Source organism: Micromesistius poutassou (genome assembly GCF_964030765.1).
Source record: "Micromesistius poutassou genome assembly, chromosome: 17".
NCBI classification, from domain to species: Eukaryota; Metazoa; Chordata; class Actinopteri; order Gadiformes; family Gadidae; genus Micromesistius; species Micromesistius poutassou.
The window spans coordinates 13,181,100-13,200,081 of NC_140287.1; the positions used below are offsets into that span (position 1 = coordinate 13,181,100).

Genomic DNA, 18,982 nt, shown 5'->3' on the forward strand with positions numbered 1-18,982 from the left:
GCCCCACGGCACCACGCAGAGAGCGTGACCCACCACTAAACACGCATCAGACAGCACACCCCCCCCCCCCCCCCCCCCCCCCCACCATCACACAGACCCTCATTGGACGTGCGTGTGTTGGTCCTGCTCGACTCTGGGCTAAGGGCTCTGAGCACAGGAGGAGGAAGAGGATGATGATGGGGAGGAGGTAGCATGGGTCGGGGTGCGTTGTTGGTTGTGGATTGGGTGGGTGGGGGGTGGGTTCATGCTGGGCCCAGGATGGTAATCTACCCTGTCAGTGCTGATCTCCTCCTCCTCCTCTGAAGGAGGAGAAGAAAGAGGCAGCAGCACATATACACATGGGCGCGTGTAAGAATGCACACGCATTCTATTCTTGGTCTTCGGATGCATCCCCCTTCCCACCTCGGCCCAGTGTCGGCCTGCATTACAGTACAGTGGGGGCAGTGTGAGACTGCAGTGGGTGCACGCACACGTGCTGCACCGGGGCTGGACATGATTGGGCAAAATATTGTTTGAAATTCTGTGATAAGAGAAGAGGGGTCACAGAGCAGAAGGGAAGCCCCCTCCTGCTGAGAGTGAGTGCGGTGCTAACAGGCCACACACCAGAGTAGAACACAGTGATGAGAGTGGGGGGGGGGGGGGGGTGTTTAGGTAAAACGTGTTGAAAAGGGTCTGCTTTGGCCATCACAAGGGTCCCAGGCATGGTCCTTCTGAGCTCACACTATTATTACCTTAATACTGTGTGGGTGTGGGAAGCACCTCAGGTGTCAAGAAGCATTGTGTCGTGCAAAAGGGATTTCCACACAGCAGCGATACAGCACATGAGGCAATCAAGATATATTTATCTTAAGTGAATACAAATGTTACCTGACGGAGGAATGGATCCAAGTACGCCGAGGAATTTGTCGATCAATGCCGAGAGGAAGGTTTGTTCCTTCTTGGCCCTAAAAGAAGGAAAATAGGATTTATTTGATTTTATTTAGGAGCGTGTGGAATCATCTACATTCCTTACTTCTTTCTGTGTGGCGACGGTATGAGGAGAGAGGGAAGACAAAACTAATAATAACTCACTGCTCTGCTGCATCGGCATCCATCTTATCGTATTTCTTCTTGATAAGATTCCAGAATTTCTGCAGCTTCGGGACTTTCTTCAGCTCGTGCTGTAGTCTCGACTGAGGAAAAAGAAAAAGGGATGCAAGGAGAGAGGGAGAGATAAAGAGACAGGACGTTCAGATTCTGTATGATCCTGGAATCAGCATGTAATCATTGATCAATATCAATCACAGTTTAATTAAATTGTTAAAAAGAAGTGGTAGAATGGCAAAAACATATTGGTGGGGGAAAATGTGAAAGTTTGAGGACATAGGGTTGGATCTTACTGGTATGAGGCCCATCCACATGGGCAGAGAAATGAGCTGCTGCACCTGCTCTCTGATCAAATCTACCTCCTAGGAGTACAACCACACAGAGAGAGAGAGAGAGAGAGAATTGCAAGAGACGGAGTACAGGAGGAGAGATAGCCATGTCATGAATATTGTTGGAGAAAGATTTTGAGAGACCCTGAGACACCTGAGACCCTGATAATATTCTGTAAAAAAACAAAACATTTACAGAGCACCACAGGATAGATTTTAGGTGTCCCCACTATCGAAGCAGATATCGGGGAAGATAACCGCAGTGACACCTCATGCGGATTGTGCGGCTGATTCACCAGTCTTGTGGTGTAACACTGCCACCTTGTGGGTGGTGTACGTTATGGCTTCATTTCCTGCATTTCTTATGATGGATGGGGATTTTCTTAGTCATTCAGCCGTGCTGTATTCTATGGGTCACGGTAAACAAATTCAACAGCAAATGTCTTCACAAAATGCAACTCGACAGTCAAAAGGAGACTGGGGACTAGACACATTTTAAATGAAGATTTTAGCAGCAACACCTCTGGGAAAATGTATCTTAACCTTCAAACAACATTCAAATTAATTATCATGACACTCTTCCCACATTTAGTTATCTGTTTGTACAATCTTATACATTTCTCTTGTGTAACAACAATGAAAGTGTGACTGTCAGTTGGTCCATGAGGTTGTCTACAATAATCCTTCAGTTAAGGAACATCCTTAATGCCTATGGATGTTTTTGTTATGAAATTAAGTTATTAAAAATGAACATCCCCATAATGTATGGAACTGAATTCAGCCAATGAATGGCTTGGTACACACCAGGCTGTTGAAGCAGTGGTCCAGGAAGACCAGAAGCACTGTCTGTTCCCTCAGCGTTAGCCCCGCCTTCTCATCTGCCAGCACCGCCTCCATCACACACTTGAAGAAGAAGGGGAAATGACCCGGGTTCTTCTTGAACGGCTGGGATTTGTGAAAGAGAGATGGAGAAGACAACAAAAACCACATGAAGGGTCTCAGCAGGGTGTTTAGGTGGCTGTGACTCTGACCTAACTTTTGAGCATTCTTGAGCAGGATGCCTACTTCATTCCATCTGAATTCAAGGTAAAATGCTTTGGATAAAAGCATGTGACTTGATAGTTAATGTTATGATGCCTCACTGGTTTAGAATTATTTATATCTTGACCTATACTACAGCAGTACAATACAAAATACCATTACACTCACATCATTCTACATTTGCTGAACATATTGTGTGTCTTTGTATTCCGATTTCAGTGAGTGTTGAGTGATAATATGGACAGAAAAAGAGAATTGTCTTCTTACCTCCCAAGCAGGGACATTTTCTCTGAATTTTTCATTGACTATGCAACTGATGGACATCAGAAAGGCGTTGCTGGATTGCTTGGGTGTGTAGTTAACCCACAAGTAGTTCTCAAGATACTGACTGTTGACAACGAAAAAAAAAATCAGTTTTTCCTTTCATGAGTAAAGACACAGGTTTTTGAGTATAAAGCCTTTTAAATAACCCACCTGAACTCCAGAAGCATGATTTTCCTAATGGCAAATCTAAAATAGAAAGGAGACAATTTGTTATATTCTACATCTGAAATAACACACAATCGAGAAGAATGAAGCCATTCCAAACGGAACATTTACTTACTTGGAACTGAGAATCTCCTTTTCATAAACATCTTCCAGCACCTTAACAAGGGAGAACATCATTGTTAGTATGCACATATCAAAGAGTATAATAATATATATAGAATCTTTGGTGGACATTTTACCTAGTTTTACCATTCATAAATTATTTAAAAATGCACACAACATATGTCCTAATTTCTCTCACTTGAGAACCTGTAATACAACACATATCTTTGCTCATACAAGATTGGCATTACTTTTATTACCAACATGGATCACCAGCAATATACTGACATTATCCAACAGCAGATCCCATCAAAATGCTAAATTACACACTAATGCGTTACACTGCTCTTGATTTGCTACTTATGATAAAAATTTACTTACCTTGGGCTCAAAGGGTAGTTTGTTCTTAACATGGGGAGCCCAATATTTATTGGCCAACTGAAATATGAAGATAAATGAACCATTTAGAGTTTCAAAAGACATATTACCTGTGTTTTTTCCATGTGATTAAATAAATTGTGAAGATGTGCAGGATGTTGAGGAACAGTGATTATGATTATATAACATGATTATTGTACGTATAATATGATATGTATTGACCGTTTTGTTACCATCTACCACCTTGTATAGGGTTAGTATGTGTGTGTTGTATGGCATATTCTGTTATGTGTTTCTAGGTCACCATCAGGTGGGGATGGCGTGAGTTAAATCTATATATGTGAGGACAAAATAAAATGAATGAACTACAGTATACACACATAAATAGATATGCCTCTTTAAACAAAGTGACTTCATAAACGTTACCTGCGTGACATATTCTGCATTTATCTGAGACACAGATGGTGCTGCCACCTTTTTTGAAAGTGGTTGTTTCGCCATAATGACTGCCAGGAAACAACTAGAAAAATGGTGTCTTGAAAAGAGGGAACAGACAAAGGTTATAACAGCTGTATATTTATTTGTTGTATTAATAACCGGATCTGTAAATATGTAAAGTTTATCTGTGTGTTTCAGCTCATTAACCGCATGCGACTAAGACGGTGTTGTGTGCCCTAACGTACGCACTAGGGGTCAACAAAAAGTGTTCCATCACTTCATAACACAAAAACATCTCTTGCATGGCGATAGAAAGATGATAACCGACGCTGTCCGTACAGGTACATTATTGGAGAGTTAATCGCTATGCATACAATCGGATACGAATTATATTGTCATACACAAAGTAAGGGTACGTTATGGAGGGAATTGCCTCCAAGAGATCGAAGTAATGCGAACTTATTCGTATTCGCTTGCGGCTATATAGTCTAGTTATACAGCTAATGAATGAATCCCACACTTATTACTAATCTTTCAATAATTACGACCGCACTTAGGTTCACTTTAATGTAAAATAGTAATCTCAGTATGATGTATGTGTACCTATGTGAAGACGCAGCTAACATGGGAATACATGTTCAGTAATTAAGGCTAGTAAACACGAGGCAATATTAAATGGTCATGAGGTGTATGTGTATTCAGACGTAAAGCTACTTCATTGATAATTAAAATAAAAACTCACAATCGTTTATTCTTGTTTACATCTGTGTAAACACCGCTTGCCAACTAGCAACACATGCCCGGTTAAACGCTTTGAGTACGATTTCAATTCACTTCCGGTACGAGTGTGCCATTGTAAGTGCTCCCCCAGGAAACCAAAATCCAAAGTCCTTGGTTCCTACTAAGCGTCCACCATTTATTAAAAAAAAACATGTGCTACCACCACCGCTACAACAACTAATAATATGCATATTATCATATACATATTATCACAAATACATTTATGAAATTCAAAATTGTAGGTCATCAAAACAATGTTAGTATGTATCTTCCAAACTCCCACATTGCAATACTGGAGAGTTATTTGGAAATATACAACCCCAACAATAAAAAAGAGAATTTGTAAGGAAACCAAATAGATTTGATTGAAGCTATTTTATTCATACTTATGAAAAAAAAATCTAAAATCATTGAATCAATAAAAACAATGCATAAAAACACTACATAAAACCACCATATATAGGGGACCTGGTCAAATAAAAATGACTGTACAATTTGTAAAGATACCAAGCAATCATGATAACACATACATTACATGTACATCACACAATTTGCTCCGAACCATGTCTGCACCATAGCCAAAATGCATCAACAATATTATCAGGCCTATATTCATAATTGATGAGATTTTTGGTGTGTTCTAAGGTGTGATGCTTGGGTGAAAGTTTTGCTGCAGATTTCACAACGGAAGGGCCTCTGACCAGTGTGAATTATATAATGTCTCTCAAGTTTAGAGGGAGAGGCAAACCCCTTCAAGCAAACATCACAGCGATATTTTCGGGCCAACTGATTGGTTTCTGATTGGCCGTTTCTGTCACATGCATGGCACTGAAAATCCTGCTGCGTTTCAAAAGTTGTTGCGCATTTTTTACATTCCAAAGTGTTTACCGGTGCGCACCAGTAATTGTTTGTCAATTGTTCTTCCTCCCAGGGTTGTTTCTCAGCCATTAAACCTCCTGTTCCCACAATGTGTGTATCGACGTGATCATCAGAATTAGAAAAACTGCTGGACTGAAAGAGTTTCTCTGTACTAAAAGGTTGTGTGTTCGCCCCCATTTCTTGCTGCAGTGCAGGTGGGCGAATCGCTCCCTCATTTTGAACCAGTTTTTTAATGCCAGGGGCAAGTTCAAAGGGGAATGTGTTCACAAGGTCATTACAGGTTTCCTTATGCACATCCTCCAAATCCACGTCTTCTTCAAGTCTGTCTACTTCCGACTTTGGCTGCCAGTTTGTGTCTGTTATTTTAAACGATGGAGTAAGACCATTGTATACAAAGTCAGTGCCACTATCATAAAGTGGTTGACCCTTTCTCGTTTCCTCTTCATGAGTTTCAATAAACTCAGCATAGGTGCCATGTTTGGGCATAAATCCCTTGATTTTGTTTTTAAACTGCACATGACTGTTTGTCGTGCAGTCTTCTTGATTATAATCTCCACTAGAAGGCTCTTCGCTGTGTCCATTGGGTTGTTGAACAGGCATGGCCACCCTCTCCTCAGAATGAGTTCTCTCATGAACTTTCAGATGTGGAGACTGGCGAAATCTTTTACCACACACTAGACACTGGAATGGTTTCAAGCCGGTGTGTACCATCTCGTGCCTTCTAAGTTTGGAGGGAGAGGGAAAACATTTTAAACAAAGTAGACATCTGTGCTGGGAGCCATTTCGTATACGTGCACATTTATAAGCATGCGCCTTTTTCAGAAGTCCTTTAGAATGTACAGTTGCGTTGACTGTTGAATTCATATAGGAAGTACTTGGCATAAGATCTCTACTGGGATTTTCCACATTTGGTAAAGCCAGAGTCTGAATACGGTTTACTTTGGGAAATGCATGTGTCACAGATTTCTTGTCAAAAGCATCAATTTGTACACATGTTTTGGGGAAAAGGACATCAACTGCCGGCTTTGTGCTGTGTCCAGCCATGCGCGACGGTGGCCTACTAATATAAAAAGACCGTTGTCTGTGATATTTGGACCAGAGGTGTGTACGAGAGTGGACTCGTAAGTGTGTTTTCTGACGGAAACTCTTTTCACACATTTGACACCGGAAGGGTCTTTGATCCGTATGAGACATCATGTGCCTCTGAAGTTTTGATGAGGCTGGAAATGTTTTGGTGCATAAAGTACACTGGTGTATCATTTTTCCACTCATTATTCCCAGACTGTGGCTTGGGGCTTGCAGTGTTTCACTGTGCTGGTCTGGTGCTGTGGTATTATCAGTTGGAAAGAAATCCTTAATATCCTCACTCCATGTCTCATGTTTAACAACAATGTCAGTATCAGAACCCTCTGTTATGCGGTTTTCTTGTGATGTCACTTCCTCAGAATTAAGCGTTATTGGGTCCGCTGATGGTAATGCAGTGCTGTTTGTGTTTCCATACACAGAAATGCAGCTCTGGAATCTGTTTTGTTTCCTGTGCTGCGTGTACCAATGTCGCAGTAGATTCAGCTCCAGGCGAAAGGATCTACTGCAGAAGGTACATTGAAATGGCTTTACAACTTTACGGCCATTATTGCTTCGAACCTGTTCACATCCAAATGATTCACTCTGCATGTCTGAGTCAATACTTTGGTGGTTATTGCCACTATTGTTCACACTTGATACAGGAGTATCAATTGTTCCACATTTTCCTTGTTGTGAGTTTTCCAGGTCTTTGGTGGAACTTAAGCTTATTTTACACTGTAACTCAAGTTCCACCGACCGATTTACCTCCTGGGGACGGGGGGAGTGTAGAGAGGACTGAGACTGAGAAGCAGGAGGTTCATGACAGAACAGTGCACCCGTCTCTGTGTCTCTCGCACTTCCTAGATCGACCTCCGGATCATTCAGTGGTGACGCTGTTCTATGCGCTGCGTAAAGATGGGATTTCAAGTGGGTTTCTTGCCGAAATGTTTTCCCACACTGCATGCAGGTAAAAGGTTTCAGGCCTGTGTGAATCAAAAAATGCCGCTGTAGCTTGGAAGGTGCACAAAATCCTTTAAGGCAGGTGGGACATTGGTGGCTTTTAGTTGCTTTGCATCCATCAGGGATAAGTCCATCAGCTGAATTCTTCCGATATATCCTGTCATCCAAAGGTTTATGTTTGTTATGAACTGCCAAGTGAATCTGAAGTTGATGTGCTGAACTAAATGACCTGAAGCACACTTTGCAGGCCTTCTCCTGTTGGACATAGAATAGATCCTCATCTGAAGCAAAATTAACTTCATATTGAGCTTGTGAGTGTGATGATCCATCAATTGCAATATGGTTCCAATGTGTTAAGTTGTCCTTGACTTGTTCGGTGGATTCCACTTCACCGTCACTCTCTGAAGACGAAATACACACCTCCGGTGGTAAAGTATCGCTTTTCTGTTTGGTCTGGGGTGATACAACAGATTGAGCAGATGACGATATTTTTTCAGTACCACCATCTAGGCTTATTTGGTCAATGTGGTTTGATGGTAGAAAAGGTATATCCTTAGCAAATATGTTGTCCTTCAAGCTTTCTGTGGAAGGATGTTGATGCCACTTCTGCAAATGTCTTTTTAAATGGACAGGCTGATTGAATGATTTCTCACAGTCCGTGCAACAGTAAGGTTTCAGGCCAGTGTGGATGAAACTATGTCTCTGGAGTTTAGAAGGAGAAGGGAAATATTTCAGACAAACCGGGCACCGATGCATGTCTGTTATTCTTGTTATAGCCGCTTGCTTGTGATAATCTCATCAGACCTGGACAAGGAAAGTAAAATAGATATTTTAAATACATGACAATACTACTACCCACACAACCCACTGTAACGGCACGGATAAATGGAATGCGTTCTTTGATTAACATCAAAAGAAACAGACCGTTTACAAATAAATAATCGCAATTATAAATGGCCACATACATTTCAGAATAGCAATATAATCGTTGTTTGGCGTTCAAAGTGGCAATTCAAACAAACAACCAGTAAGCTAACGTATCTTAACATAGCGTCTAATATGTATTCTAATTATTCTAGTCAGTATTTGATTTGAATATGAATCGACCATACCTTTACTGCCTTTTATCAATGACAGCATGCATTTTAAACGATCATCGAGTTTCGCTGTTTGTTATAACGTAATTATGCCACTGTCTTATTCATTATTGTCGCTGTAGCTTCGCGATAGCTTGACTGCGAAGTACAGAATCTCTCACGTACGTCTCTAGAACAACACGGTCGGAAACAATATATTCAGTACTCAGGTTAGTTCAGTTCCACATTGAGCAACATTTCTTACCACAACGAAGAAAGCTCCAATAAATGAATGTTAATGAAGCCATCCGTTTGAAAAAAAAAACGTTTGTATTTTGAGATGTGTACTAGTGTACAATATTAATGTAAGAGATTGAAGGCTTCTCCTTTCGGTTCATATATCAATATAATGGATACTACGAACATATAGGCATACATAATACATATTTAAGGATAAAGAATCGTAAAACCATTTTAAAACTATACTTTTCGTATATATGCAACACAATTAGGCCAACTCGAGAAGAGTCAGACAGAAACTAAATTGTATAAACTAAATTGACCACAGGAGGGCACCAAACACCACACAATAGCGAGGACGGGAGAAAAATTACTACAGGCTTTCATAAAACCACATAGTGGTACACAAACCCACACACAATACATAGCAATGTCAAAAAGAGTCTGGACCTGGGAGACCTCTGCACAAAGTGACTGTATGGCTTCCCCCATGAGTCTACTGCCAGAGGGACAGGGAGTCACAGACATCAGCCTGGGTTGCCCCAGAGGAGGACGCACTCAGTTGAGGTCCATGTGCCAGGCCACAATGACAAGGGCCGGAGGGAGGTGACAGGGACTGCATGCACAAAGGGACAATGTTAGCCACGACCGCTAACGTTGTGCATACAGCGGTTTCAGGTCGACATGGAATAAATGGTATATTGTACACAACACAAAACAAGAGCTAAATGTCACCCTGTCTTCATTAATTTATGAAAAAAAATGAGAAAGGCAACTCCTGGTCTCTGGGTAGTGTGGGTAATGTGTTAACAAAAGCAACATATTTAATGTTTTTGTTCCTGGCTGCCACATCTCAGATAGTATGTGTAGCACTGTTATAGTAATGAAGGCGTTTAAATAACTAGTTTAAAAAAAGATATGGCCCAAAACCAGCAGGTCACGAGTGCAATTTCAGCACATCCAACATTGAGGTCCTTCAAAGCCAAATGTACAAACATTAGCACATGCCACATACATTTAAGGTTAAACTAGTTTGATACATAAACAGCACATACATAATTGTTTGCCTTTCTTTCAAACCCTGGATAAACAATCCCTTTGCTCTGGCTCGCGAGCCTCCATCTATCGTAAACTTTTTTGATAGCAACAACGAAAACACATCAAGTCGGGTACAGATCAATAGAGCACTCTGTTGCTGCTTTCAGAAGCACAATGACGAGAATAACGGGGCGTGGCTGGGTGGAGAAGATGCACGCCAATTCACCTCGTCAATACCGTTCATGATCTTTGAAAGGAGAAATACTCCAAGAGCAATGGCTGATAGTGTTGTTTTCCCCCTCACGCCATGTCAATACAAACACACCCCCCTATCAAGCACACACACACACACACACACACTTTCCCTGCAGCTGTATGTGGTAGCCACCCTCTACCATTAACCAACCTAGCCCCCGAGAATCGATGGCGAGCATAAAGACGATTAATCTTTTCAGGTGCTCCGTGTTGATTGCCTATTACGTGATAATGACACACCCCGGTCCTGTGGAGCACGACAGGGAGGGACAGTCAACATATCCCCCCCCCCCGCGACCCACCCACCATCAGTCAACGAGTAAACCTATAGATTTGCCTCTCGGTGAACAGATGGTGTTGGGCCTTTATGAGGGCGGAAGGGTTGAGAGGGGGGTAGGGGGTGGTGGGTTAAAAGAGCAGCAGACACAGCATGGGTGTTCAGGAATATACATTTTAATGCAGTCTTTTTGGGACAATGCAGGTATCTCTATTTGTTTTAGATCCTATAAGCCACCCCCCCCCCCCCCTCCCGTCTTAACACCCGGAGCTGTTACTCCCCCGGCAGGAGTAACAGCTGCAGCATTACGGACCTCTGTTGGAGCAGCGGTTGAATTCCTGCCATAGCTGCTCAGACAGGCACATACTGATACACACACATCATCAGTACCACTGGGGCACGTACACATAGATGTGCATGCCAACCGTCCAGCATAATGATTAATAATCCACATCATGGCGCATCTTGAGCGTTTCCTCCACATTTGCGTGTGTTCAGTTAGAAGGCATCAAGGAAGTCTGATTATTTGGTTGAGCAGTAAAGATCCGTGGCCTGGCTGCAGAGGGCCTCTCCGGCTATGCACTAAGCCAGCAGGACAGATGGAGGATCCTTGAGTCGGACAAGTCCAGAACTGGAACCAAGGCAAGCGCTGGACTGGACTGGTCGAGAGAGGTTCTTAAACAGTCACCGAGACCTGGTAGAAGGAGACAGTAGAAGAGTGAGAACAGAAAGAAAAGGGTTAGGATGTAGGCAGGATCCGATGATAACTTCATACAAGTTTAGTATGATGTGATCTTAGGTCCAGCAGTCCTTCTATCTTATAGCAGAACTGTGTGGGTTGGATGGCACAGAGCCTGGGCCGGAAACCAAAAATTGTAAAGGTTGTAGCTTGGTTGAAGCTTCCAGAAGGGGATTTGAATAAGTGTATTTCTACAGTGGCCAGTCTACATGGTGTTCATTTTGAAACCTCAACAGACACTTTTTACAGTTTACTACTGCTGGCCGTGTTTGGGTTCGCCAAGTACGAGCTTACAGACCCCCGCCTCCAGCCACCTGATTGGTCGAACAAATATGAAACAAAGGAAAGTGAAACAACCTGTTCACCCATATTTACACTCATCTGCCATCAGACACTAGATGTGTTTACAAATGATTCCCATTCTCCGACGTTTGACAGGCTGGATCCAGAACGACCCCCTGCTGCCTCACTCCCCACAGAGTAGGCATATGGTCAACAAGGACTGGTCACTCGTGAGCTACTGTAAGGCCTCACACAAACCATGCAGATCCATCTTGGAGCAAACACACACACACACAAACCCCCACGCACGTGTGTGTGTGTGTGTGTGTGTGTGTGTGTTTCAGTCAGCACTGGTGTGTGTGTGTGTGTGTGTGTGTGTGTGTGTGTGTGTTTCAGTCAGCACTGGTGTGTGTGTGTGTGTGTGTGTGTGTGGCAGACAGACAGTGGACATGGGAGAATTCATGGAGCGTCTCTGAGCCCCGGTCCTGATGACAGCCTGTCCATTTAGCAGGAGCCCGTGGGGATGCGCCTCCTCTCTCTCTTCCTCTAATTGGTCACGAGTGTTGTGTGCCATACGCTCGGCCGTCCTAACTTGCTCCCCCCAGTCCAACAACTTAGCAGGTTTTTGAACAAGAGACTCAGCGACAACAAACATGGCCGCCACAGAGAAGTACATCCAGTAGCTAGGGGGGGTAGGTTTATGGTTAGGGTTTGTTTGGGGTTATACTTTGATTACATAAATGGGAAAGTCATTGAAACACACATTTGGATGTCAAACATATCTTGGCTATTGAGTACTTTAGTTGCTTTTTTGTGACTTTTTGTCATCAATGAGCAGATAGGGATATGACATCCGCAAGCTCTAGGATGCCTATCGGTAGACTGCAGACATCAAGGTTTGAAACCATGACGTTTGTCTGGGAGTCAAACGCCCTAACGCAAGACTACCCTGCTGCCTGTGAAGTGATGCCAATGTGCTGTTTCAAACCCTTTCTCCACTCAAATCCATCAGTCTTTCTAAACGATACACACTCCCTTTGTGGTAACTGTGGACAGGTCACAGTTGAGTTGATGAGCCACGTTTCATTAGCTATGGCAACTAATACAGAGATAAATGAGGACAGGTCACACGGGCGGTTTAACACCCCTTATTAATGCTGCATGCTCTCCGATTAAGAGGAGACGCAGCATGCATAACCACTCACACACACACAGACACACACGCCTAATTAGCTAATATGCACTGCAGCTTTAAACACCACCCCCACTGAAATCTCTGAGCTTTTGGGGGGGGGGGGGATGTTAAAGCCTATATGTGTGTTATTTTATCAATGCATGTGGTGCACCCTGGGAAATGCAGTTCAGAGCAATCGGACGAACCACAGAGAACACAAGAGAGGGGACGGCTGCAGCGGCGTAGAGAAGAAACGTGACCTTTTATGACATCTTGCTCACAGGCCCCGTTTCATGTAATGCCCCTTTTATCTTCAGGCTACCAGAGAGGAAATGAATGGGATCTCTTCTATTTAAGTGGATCTGTCTGATGCCCGATGCCACACACACACACACACACACACACACACACACACACACACACACACACACACACACACACACACACACACACACACACACACACACACACACACACACATGCTTAGTAGTGCATAATAGAGGGTGAAGGTGACAGGTGCGATAGCAAAGTTACTGAGTGGCTCCGCGATTAGGGTGGGTTGCCATGTTCAAAGGGGTAAAAAGCACATGCAGCAGTGGTACAAGTGGGTGGGGGGCTTCTCATCCGACACACACGCTGGCACTATCTCCCCCCACCCCAACCCTGGCAACCCGTGGTTGGGCTTCAGACAGAGGAGGGGGTCCGGTGGACAGAGGCCATTACACTAGATCCTAAAAGCAATCACATTAGCACTGGGATGGAACTAAACCATCCACGCTCATTATTCTGCTTCACGGTGAACACACAACAGTGGGGAACGGCCGTTAAAATCGTTCTGTGTTACCAAAACCCCCCAGAAAAACCATTTATTTTATCCCTTTTATGCTAAAGCGATTTTTCTCCCCCAAATAGATTAATGGAGGAATTTTGTAACGCTATTGTTGAGAAGCGGAGGGATGGGATCGAGGGGCTGTTACTGCAGTGCAGAGTGCAGAATGGGGGGGATTTTTGTGTGACATGAAGGACTAGGCCGGGGCATTAGGCCAGAGCCACTGGGTTTTGGTCAAGCTACACTGCCTTTCAAACTGGTTCAAATCAACCACTAAACGACGGAGTAATTAGCCAACGATGGTTCGTGGAGACGCGTCATTTGCGCCAGGTGGAACAAACGACTTGGCCAAACGTCCAAATGTGTGTGTTTTCTGGTCAAGAATCCAGGGAATGTGTGTGTGTTCCGGTCAAGAGTCCAGGTGTTTGCGTGTTATGGTGAAGAGTCCAGGTGTGTTTGTTTGTGTGCTGGTCAAGAGTCTGTGTCTATGTGTGTGTTCTGGTAAAGAGTCTGTGTGTGTGTAGGGTTAGTGTGAATGCGTTTGTTATGGTCAAGAGTCCAGGTGTGTTTGTGTGTGTGTGTCCCAAGAGGGGTCATACCTTTAGGAAAATCGTATTCATGATGGATGCACTTGGTTAAACATGTATATAAAACAGTAGAATAATACGTCTGCAAGCGACATTTTGAAAGATCAATATATAAACAACACTTAAGAGTGTCTGTAAGAGAAAAGTAACATTTATTTATCTCATTTATTTAAGGAAACAAAACTTCCTTAAGAGAAAAAGTAACATTCTCTTGTTATAAACAGTGTTCCTGCAAGACTGTCAGCTGTCGCCGTTCAAAGTTGAGGTTTTGGGCCCAAAACCTTTGCGTCGTAAATAATACGTTGCGACAAGATGTTTTAGTGTCTCATGTGAAGCATATGCCGTGTCTATCAGCGGTGAATCCTAACGCATATAATCGAATGACGGGGGGGGGGGGGGGGGGGGTGTGTGTGTGTGTGCGTGTGCAGTCACATTTGCCGCAGTGTCGCGCGCAGTCTGCTCTCTGACAGTAGCGGTAGCCACGTTAGCTGTGACGGTTAGAGCCAGAGGTGTTGCTTTTCCCTCCCTTTGACTTTTGGGGGGTTGCTCGACCGGCTCGCCGGGGCCTTGACCCGTGAAGACGCGGCCCGTGGGTGTGTGTGGGATCTCCGCCGGGCCCGGCTGTGCACGCAGGGAGAGGTAACGGAGGATTCCACTTGAGTGGCGAGCCAACGACCGATGGTTATGAGCGCGGTGGATGGGGGGGGGGGGGGGGGGGGGGTCACACCCTGGCATGCCCAGAGACGCTGTAAGGACAAAGCGTGTCAATCAAGGGAGATGTGTATGCCTTGAAAGTGTGTTTGTGCGCGTGTGCATGCGTGTGTGTGTATGTATGTTGTATATGTATCCTTAGCATAATTATATTAGGAGTGATGTCCCCTCGCCTGCCCCTCCCCTGAGATTACCCAGGAGACCGTCTGAAACAACATTGAATTATGGCCCGTGACAAAAACAAAGAACGCTCGCGCCGGATGCGTGGCACATAGGTGCAGCGGCGTGAACACTGAACAGCTAATTCCTCTTCATCACGGCTGACTGTAATTTGATGTGCCCCCATAAAGAAGATGCATGTCAAGGCTAAAGTAACGACAGGGAGGTGGTGGGTTTGGCGCCGATTCAAAAATGTTAATGAATTGCGTGTGAGATGATTTGACGTCTCAGTCGGCCTGATGGATTCTCTCGCTGTCCCGTCGTTACCTAGAGGGAACGTCTGAAACAATAGCGTTCTTTGCTTGCCTTTCGGTGAGGAAGACAATGACACATATATATATATATATATATATCTGTAATGATGACAAAATACACTGCCAGCTGCTGTGGGTTCCGGCACACAGGAGACACCTTCACACAAGTGATTTAGAAATGATTTGAATAATATTTCCACTGCACAAACAAAAACAAAAGAACAACAATATTTACACCGAGTTGCACAATATCTCATCCCTTGCTGTGGGAGGCCAGCATATATAGTGGCAAGCTGAAAGATACTGGGTTTGATCCGGTACATGGAGGCATCCTTGCGCAAGATGACCTCACCCCTACCTGCTCTTTAAATAACAGGATTCTGAAGCAGCTTCACATTTACATTTAAATGCAACATTTAGCTGACCATCCGCACCGTGCAGGGCGACGGCCAGCTCGTCGTGAGCACTTAGGGTTTAGGGCTTGCTCAGGGACACCTCAACCCTCAGCTGGGAGGAGCCGGAGATCGAACTAGCCATCGTTCTGGTTACAAGTCGACCCGCCCTACCTCCTGAGCCGCGGCCGCCCCACTTGAAAGCTTTCCTTCCCATTGTCGCTTGCGTCACTTTAACGGACATACCTGCGGCGATCCGATTGGCCAGAGGGTGGTCATGTGTGTAGAAGAGCCTGGCACAGAGCGGCACGAGCCCGTCGCCCGTCATCTTCTTCAGGGTGTCTCCGAGCGCGGCCCTGACCGCCTCCAGCAGGGGCCCGGCCGCCTCGGGGCCGGCGGCGGGCGCGGGCGCGGTCCGGACCAGTGACAGAGAGAGGGTGGCGTTCTGTTTATCGCCGGACACCACCGCGTGGCTCTCGATCGACAGGCCTGCCGCCCCGGAGGTCAGCTGACAGGAAGTCCTGTCGGCGGGGTCGTCCCGGACGGCGGTGGCGTGGAGCTCGACGGCCGCTCCCCTGGGAAGGGCGGGCACCACGGCGACCAATAAGGGCCCGCCTCGGTGATCCTCCGGATCACTCGGGAGATCCTGGAGATATGGATGAGAGAGAGAGAGAGAGAGAGAGAGAGAGAGAGAGAGAGAGAGAGAGAGGGAGATACAGCGACAGAGAGAGAGCGGAAATTCAACGTTTTTAAATGAACTAGATGGCAAACTGCACACAGTGCGCGCCAAGCTCTACAATTAAATGTAAAGCCGTGGGGAGCCCTCCTGCTGGGCCATCACTGCAGAACATTATTATAAATAACATAGTATAGAAGCACTCTCGAATCATCCACCAGAGCAGGCCGTTCTCACCGACTGACAGGATATCAATTAGCGGGTAAGTTTGCGTGGTACAATAATAGCAGTGAAAGGGTGCCACGGAGAATGCATGCGGCATACTGGAAACTGTAAACAAAATGCGCAAAACGTTTTTCATTTTGAGCCACGGCATCTACAAACGTGACAGCTTCTTTCAGGGCTTTTCACCTCCGAGACGATCTTTCTTGACATGTTATGGCAGATCCACACCCTTTCACGATACATTTAGGAGCAATCCTGCCTCGGAGTGCAGACATATCTTTTTTTCTCCGGACCTCTGGGGCCATTATCAGTAACGAAATGTCCTAAAGCAGCGCTCAAAATGTGGCCCTTTAATAATACTTGCTGGTGGCTTCATCGGCTAATGGGAGAGAAATTAGTTGTTTTATACAACTGTCATTTCGGCTGGAGTCGATAGGCCGAAAAACACTTAACCCCCCTTTTCAATTTGCCAGATCAATTTTCATCCACTTACACCGCACTTGGTAAGTGCAGAATAATAACAGGGTGCATGCGCTCTTATTTTGAAATTTACACAAACAAAAAAAAAAAGAGAAATCATTGACAAGACGAAGCGCAGAACGGTGCAGGATTTTAGTATTTGTTGCACTTCGACAAACCGACCCCGGCGTGACCCGGCCGGCGTTGGCATCGGCGGAGCACTCAGAACAACAACAGTGCTATCAGCATGGAGCGCTTTGCCTGACAGACCGAGGTGGGGCGCGCACACGCCCTCTGGCTTTGATACGTGCGAGATTAGCACTCCGGGGCAAACACCCTCCAGTGTTCTCCTGGAGGGAGTGAGGAGGCGGGAGAGGGTGGTGGCGGGGGGGGAACTCATGTGCTTGTCAATAGTGATTGCCCAGGGAGCCGAGAGAGAGAGAGAAGTGACAACATGTAAGTCGGCGGTGGGGTGGGGTGTGTAGAAGGGAGCCTTGCTCAGCCATGCTTAAAGGCCACCCTGCAGGCCTTGGGTGCTGGGGAACTATAGGAGCAGCCAAGCGTCCACTCCCGAGGAGGAATCTGAGGCGCTCCCAGCAGACCCGTCCCAGACACTGCTAGGCCCGATCCAAACCACCTGTCTGAGTGGCTCTAGTCGGACAACTACATGTCCTATGTGTTTGCCCTGAGAGAGACACAGAGAGAGACAGAGAGAGAGAGAGATGGAGAGAGAGAGAGAGAGAGAGAGCGAGAGAGAGAGAGAGAGAGAGATGGAGAGAGAGAGAGAGAGAGAGAGCGATAGCACAGCACTGCAGTGCCTGAGACTGATGGATTCATTTTGATTTGATTTTGATGTGTTGCTCTGGGCTCTCTCTCTCTCTCTCTCTCTCTCTCTCTCTCTCTCTCTCTCTCTCTCTCTCTCTCTCTCTCTCTCTCTCTCTCTCTCTCTCTCTCTCTCTCATATTCTTCAACCTCTCTCTCTCTCTCTTCGTCTCTCTGTTCTCTCTCCCCCCCATGCACGGCCGACAGGTAAAGCCAGAGACCTGCAGCCAGTTGTCTGCTGTGCTCGGGCACACTGCTGCACAGCGGAGGAGACGAGGGAGGGTGGGAGGGGGTGTGACCCTGCTTCTTTGTGTTTGTTTTCTTCTCTCCCCCTGTTTCCTCCTCCTCCTCCTCCCCCTCCCTCCCCTCTCCCGCTAACCCGCCGTGTGGCAGGGGCCTGCAGTGTGCGGCGGGGTCCCGGTCAGTGGGCCGGGAGGCGTGAAAGCCGAACGGTAAACACGGTAATAAGGAAGTGGTGTAAAGGCGGAGAGCAGCGGGGAGCTGATGGGGCCGGCCCGTTTAGCCAGTTCCCCTACATTTCCTGCCCGGCGGGGGGGCCTTCAGTATGTGGCTCCGTGCCTCCGCACTACTGCACCGCCCGTCCACATTACAGTAGATCTGTTCCCCCCGGCCGCCCCTCCTCTTCCTACTACCTCCACAAAAACACTCTCTCTCTCTCTCTGGTTCTCTCTGGGTCTCCCTCCCTCTCAAATATCTGTACTCCCTGCCTGTCGATGCCTCACTCTCTCTATCTCGACCCCCCTCTGTCTCTCTATCCCTCCCCCTCTCTCTCCAACCCTCTTTCACTTTGTCCCTCTCTCTCTATCAGTCTCTGCTACGTCATTTGTCCAAACCATTTTGTTCAAAATGTATTTAGAGAAAGCGAGACTCTGCGGGGGACTCGCGATTTGAGTGCATAAAGAGAGCAAAGGAGCCACGGGGGTGGGAGGAACCGCCTTAATCACTTCCACCTTTGTAAAGACGATCAGATAAAACAATTTTTTGAAGTGAAATAAATCTTAGTCAAAAGTGTCCATCAAAGCCGTAAAAAATAAGTAAATGCAGAATTTTATATATTTTTGTCATGCAAATAATGTTTCTAGAAGTAATATTAATAAATAACCCAACTTTAAAAAGCTTTAGGAAAAACAAGAACAATCCCCTGTAGATAAACATGTGT

At 45.5% G+C, this 18,982-nt stretch overlaps 3 protein-coding genes across 3 annotated transcripts in view; all 3 read right to left on the bottom strand.

Annotated features, from left to right (window-relative positions):
- Positions 1-4,678, bottom strand: part of aqr (aquarius intron-binding spliceosomal factor) — a 54,524-nt gene extending 49,846 nt beyond the window's left edge. The window contains exons 1-10 of the mRNA XM_084481615.1: positions 4,606-4,678; positions 3,852-3,960; positions 3,429-3,485; positions 3,061-3,101; positions 2,931-2,966; positions 2,724-2,844; positions 2,220-2,360; positions 1,380-1,448; positions 1,072-1,172; positions 868-944 (exon numbers count right to left, since the gene is read on the bottom strand). Coding sequence (XP_084337741.1) covers positions 868-944; positions 1,072-1,172; positions 1,380-1,448; positions 2,220-2,360; positions 2,724-2,844; positions 2,931-2,966; positions 3,061-3,101; positions 3,429-3,485; positions 3,852-3,926 — 718 coding nt within the window. The 5' untranslated portion in view covers positions 3,927-3,960; positions 4,606-4,678. The remainder of the gene's footprint in view (positions 1-867; positions 945-1,071; positions 1,173-1,379; positions 1,449-2,219; positions 2,361-2,723; positions 2,845-2,930; positions 2,967-3,060; positions 3,102-3,428; positions 3,486-3,851; positions 3,961-4,605) is intronic.
- A 345-nt stretch (positions 4,679-5,023) lies between these two features.
- LOC311361982 (uncharacterized protein) lies at positions 5,024-8,795 on the bottom strand. The gene is made up of 2 exons (XM_084481779.1): positions 8,660-8,795; positions 5,024-8,351 (listed from the first exon to the last, which is right to left on the bottom strand). Exon 2 carries the CDS (start codon positions 8,301-8,303, stop codon positions 5,256-5,258), a length of 3,048 nt encoding a protein of 1,015 aa, XP_084337905.1. The 5' UTR covers positions 8,304-8,351; positions 8,660-8,795; the 3' UTR covers positions 5,024-5,255.
- A 1,793-nt stretch (positions 8,796-10,588) lies between these two features.
- Positions 10,589-18,982, bottom strand: part of dph6 (diphthamine biosynthesis 6) — a 57,154-nt gene continuing 48,760 nt past the window's right edge. The window contains exons 13-14 of the mRNA XM_084481772.1: positions 15,867-16,266; positions 10,589-11,127 (exon numbers count right to left, since the gene is read on the bottom strand). Coding sequence (XP_084337898.1) covers positions 11,009-11,127; positions 15,867-16,266 — 519 coding nt within the window. The 3' untranslated portion in view covers positions 10,589-11,008. The remainder of the gene's footprint in view (positions 11,128-15,866; positions 16,267-18,982) is intronic.

Coding starts and splice junctions, on each gene's coding strand:
- LOC311361982 (XM_084481779.1), bottom strand. CDS start 8,303: ATGCATCGGTGCCCGGTTTGTCTGAAATATTTCCCTTCTCCTTCTAAA.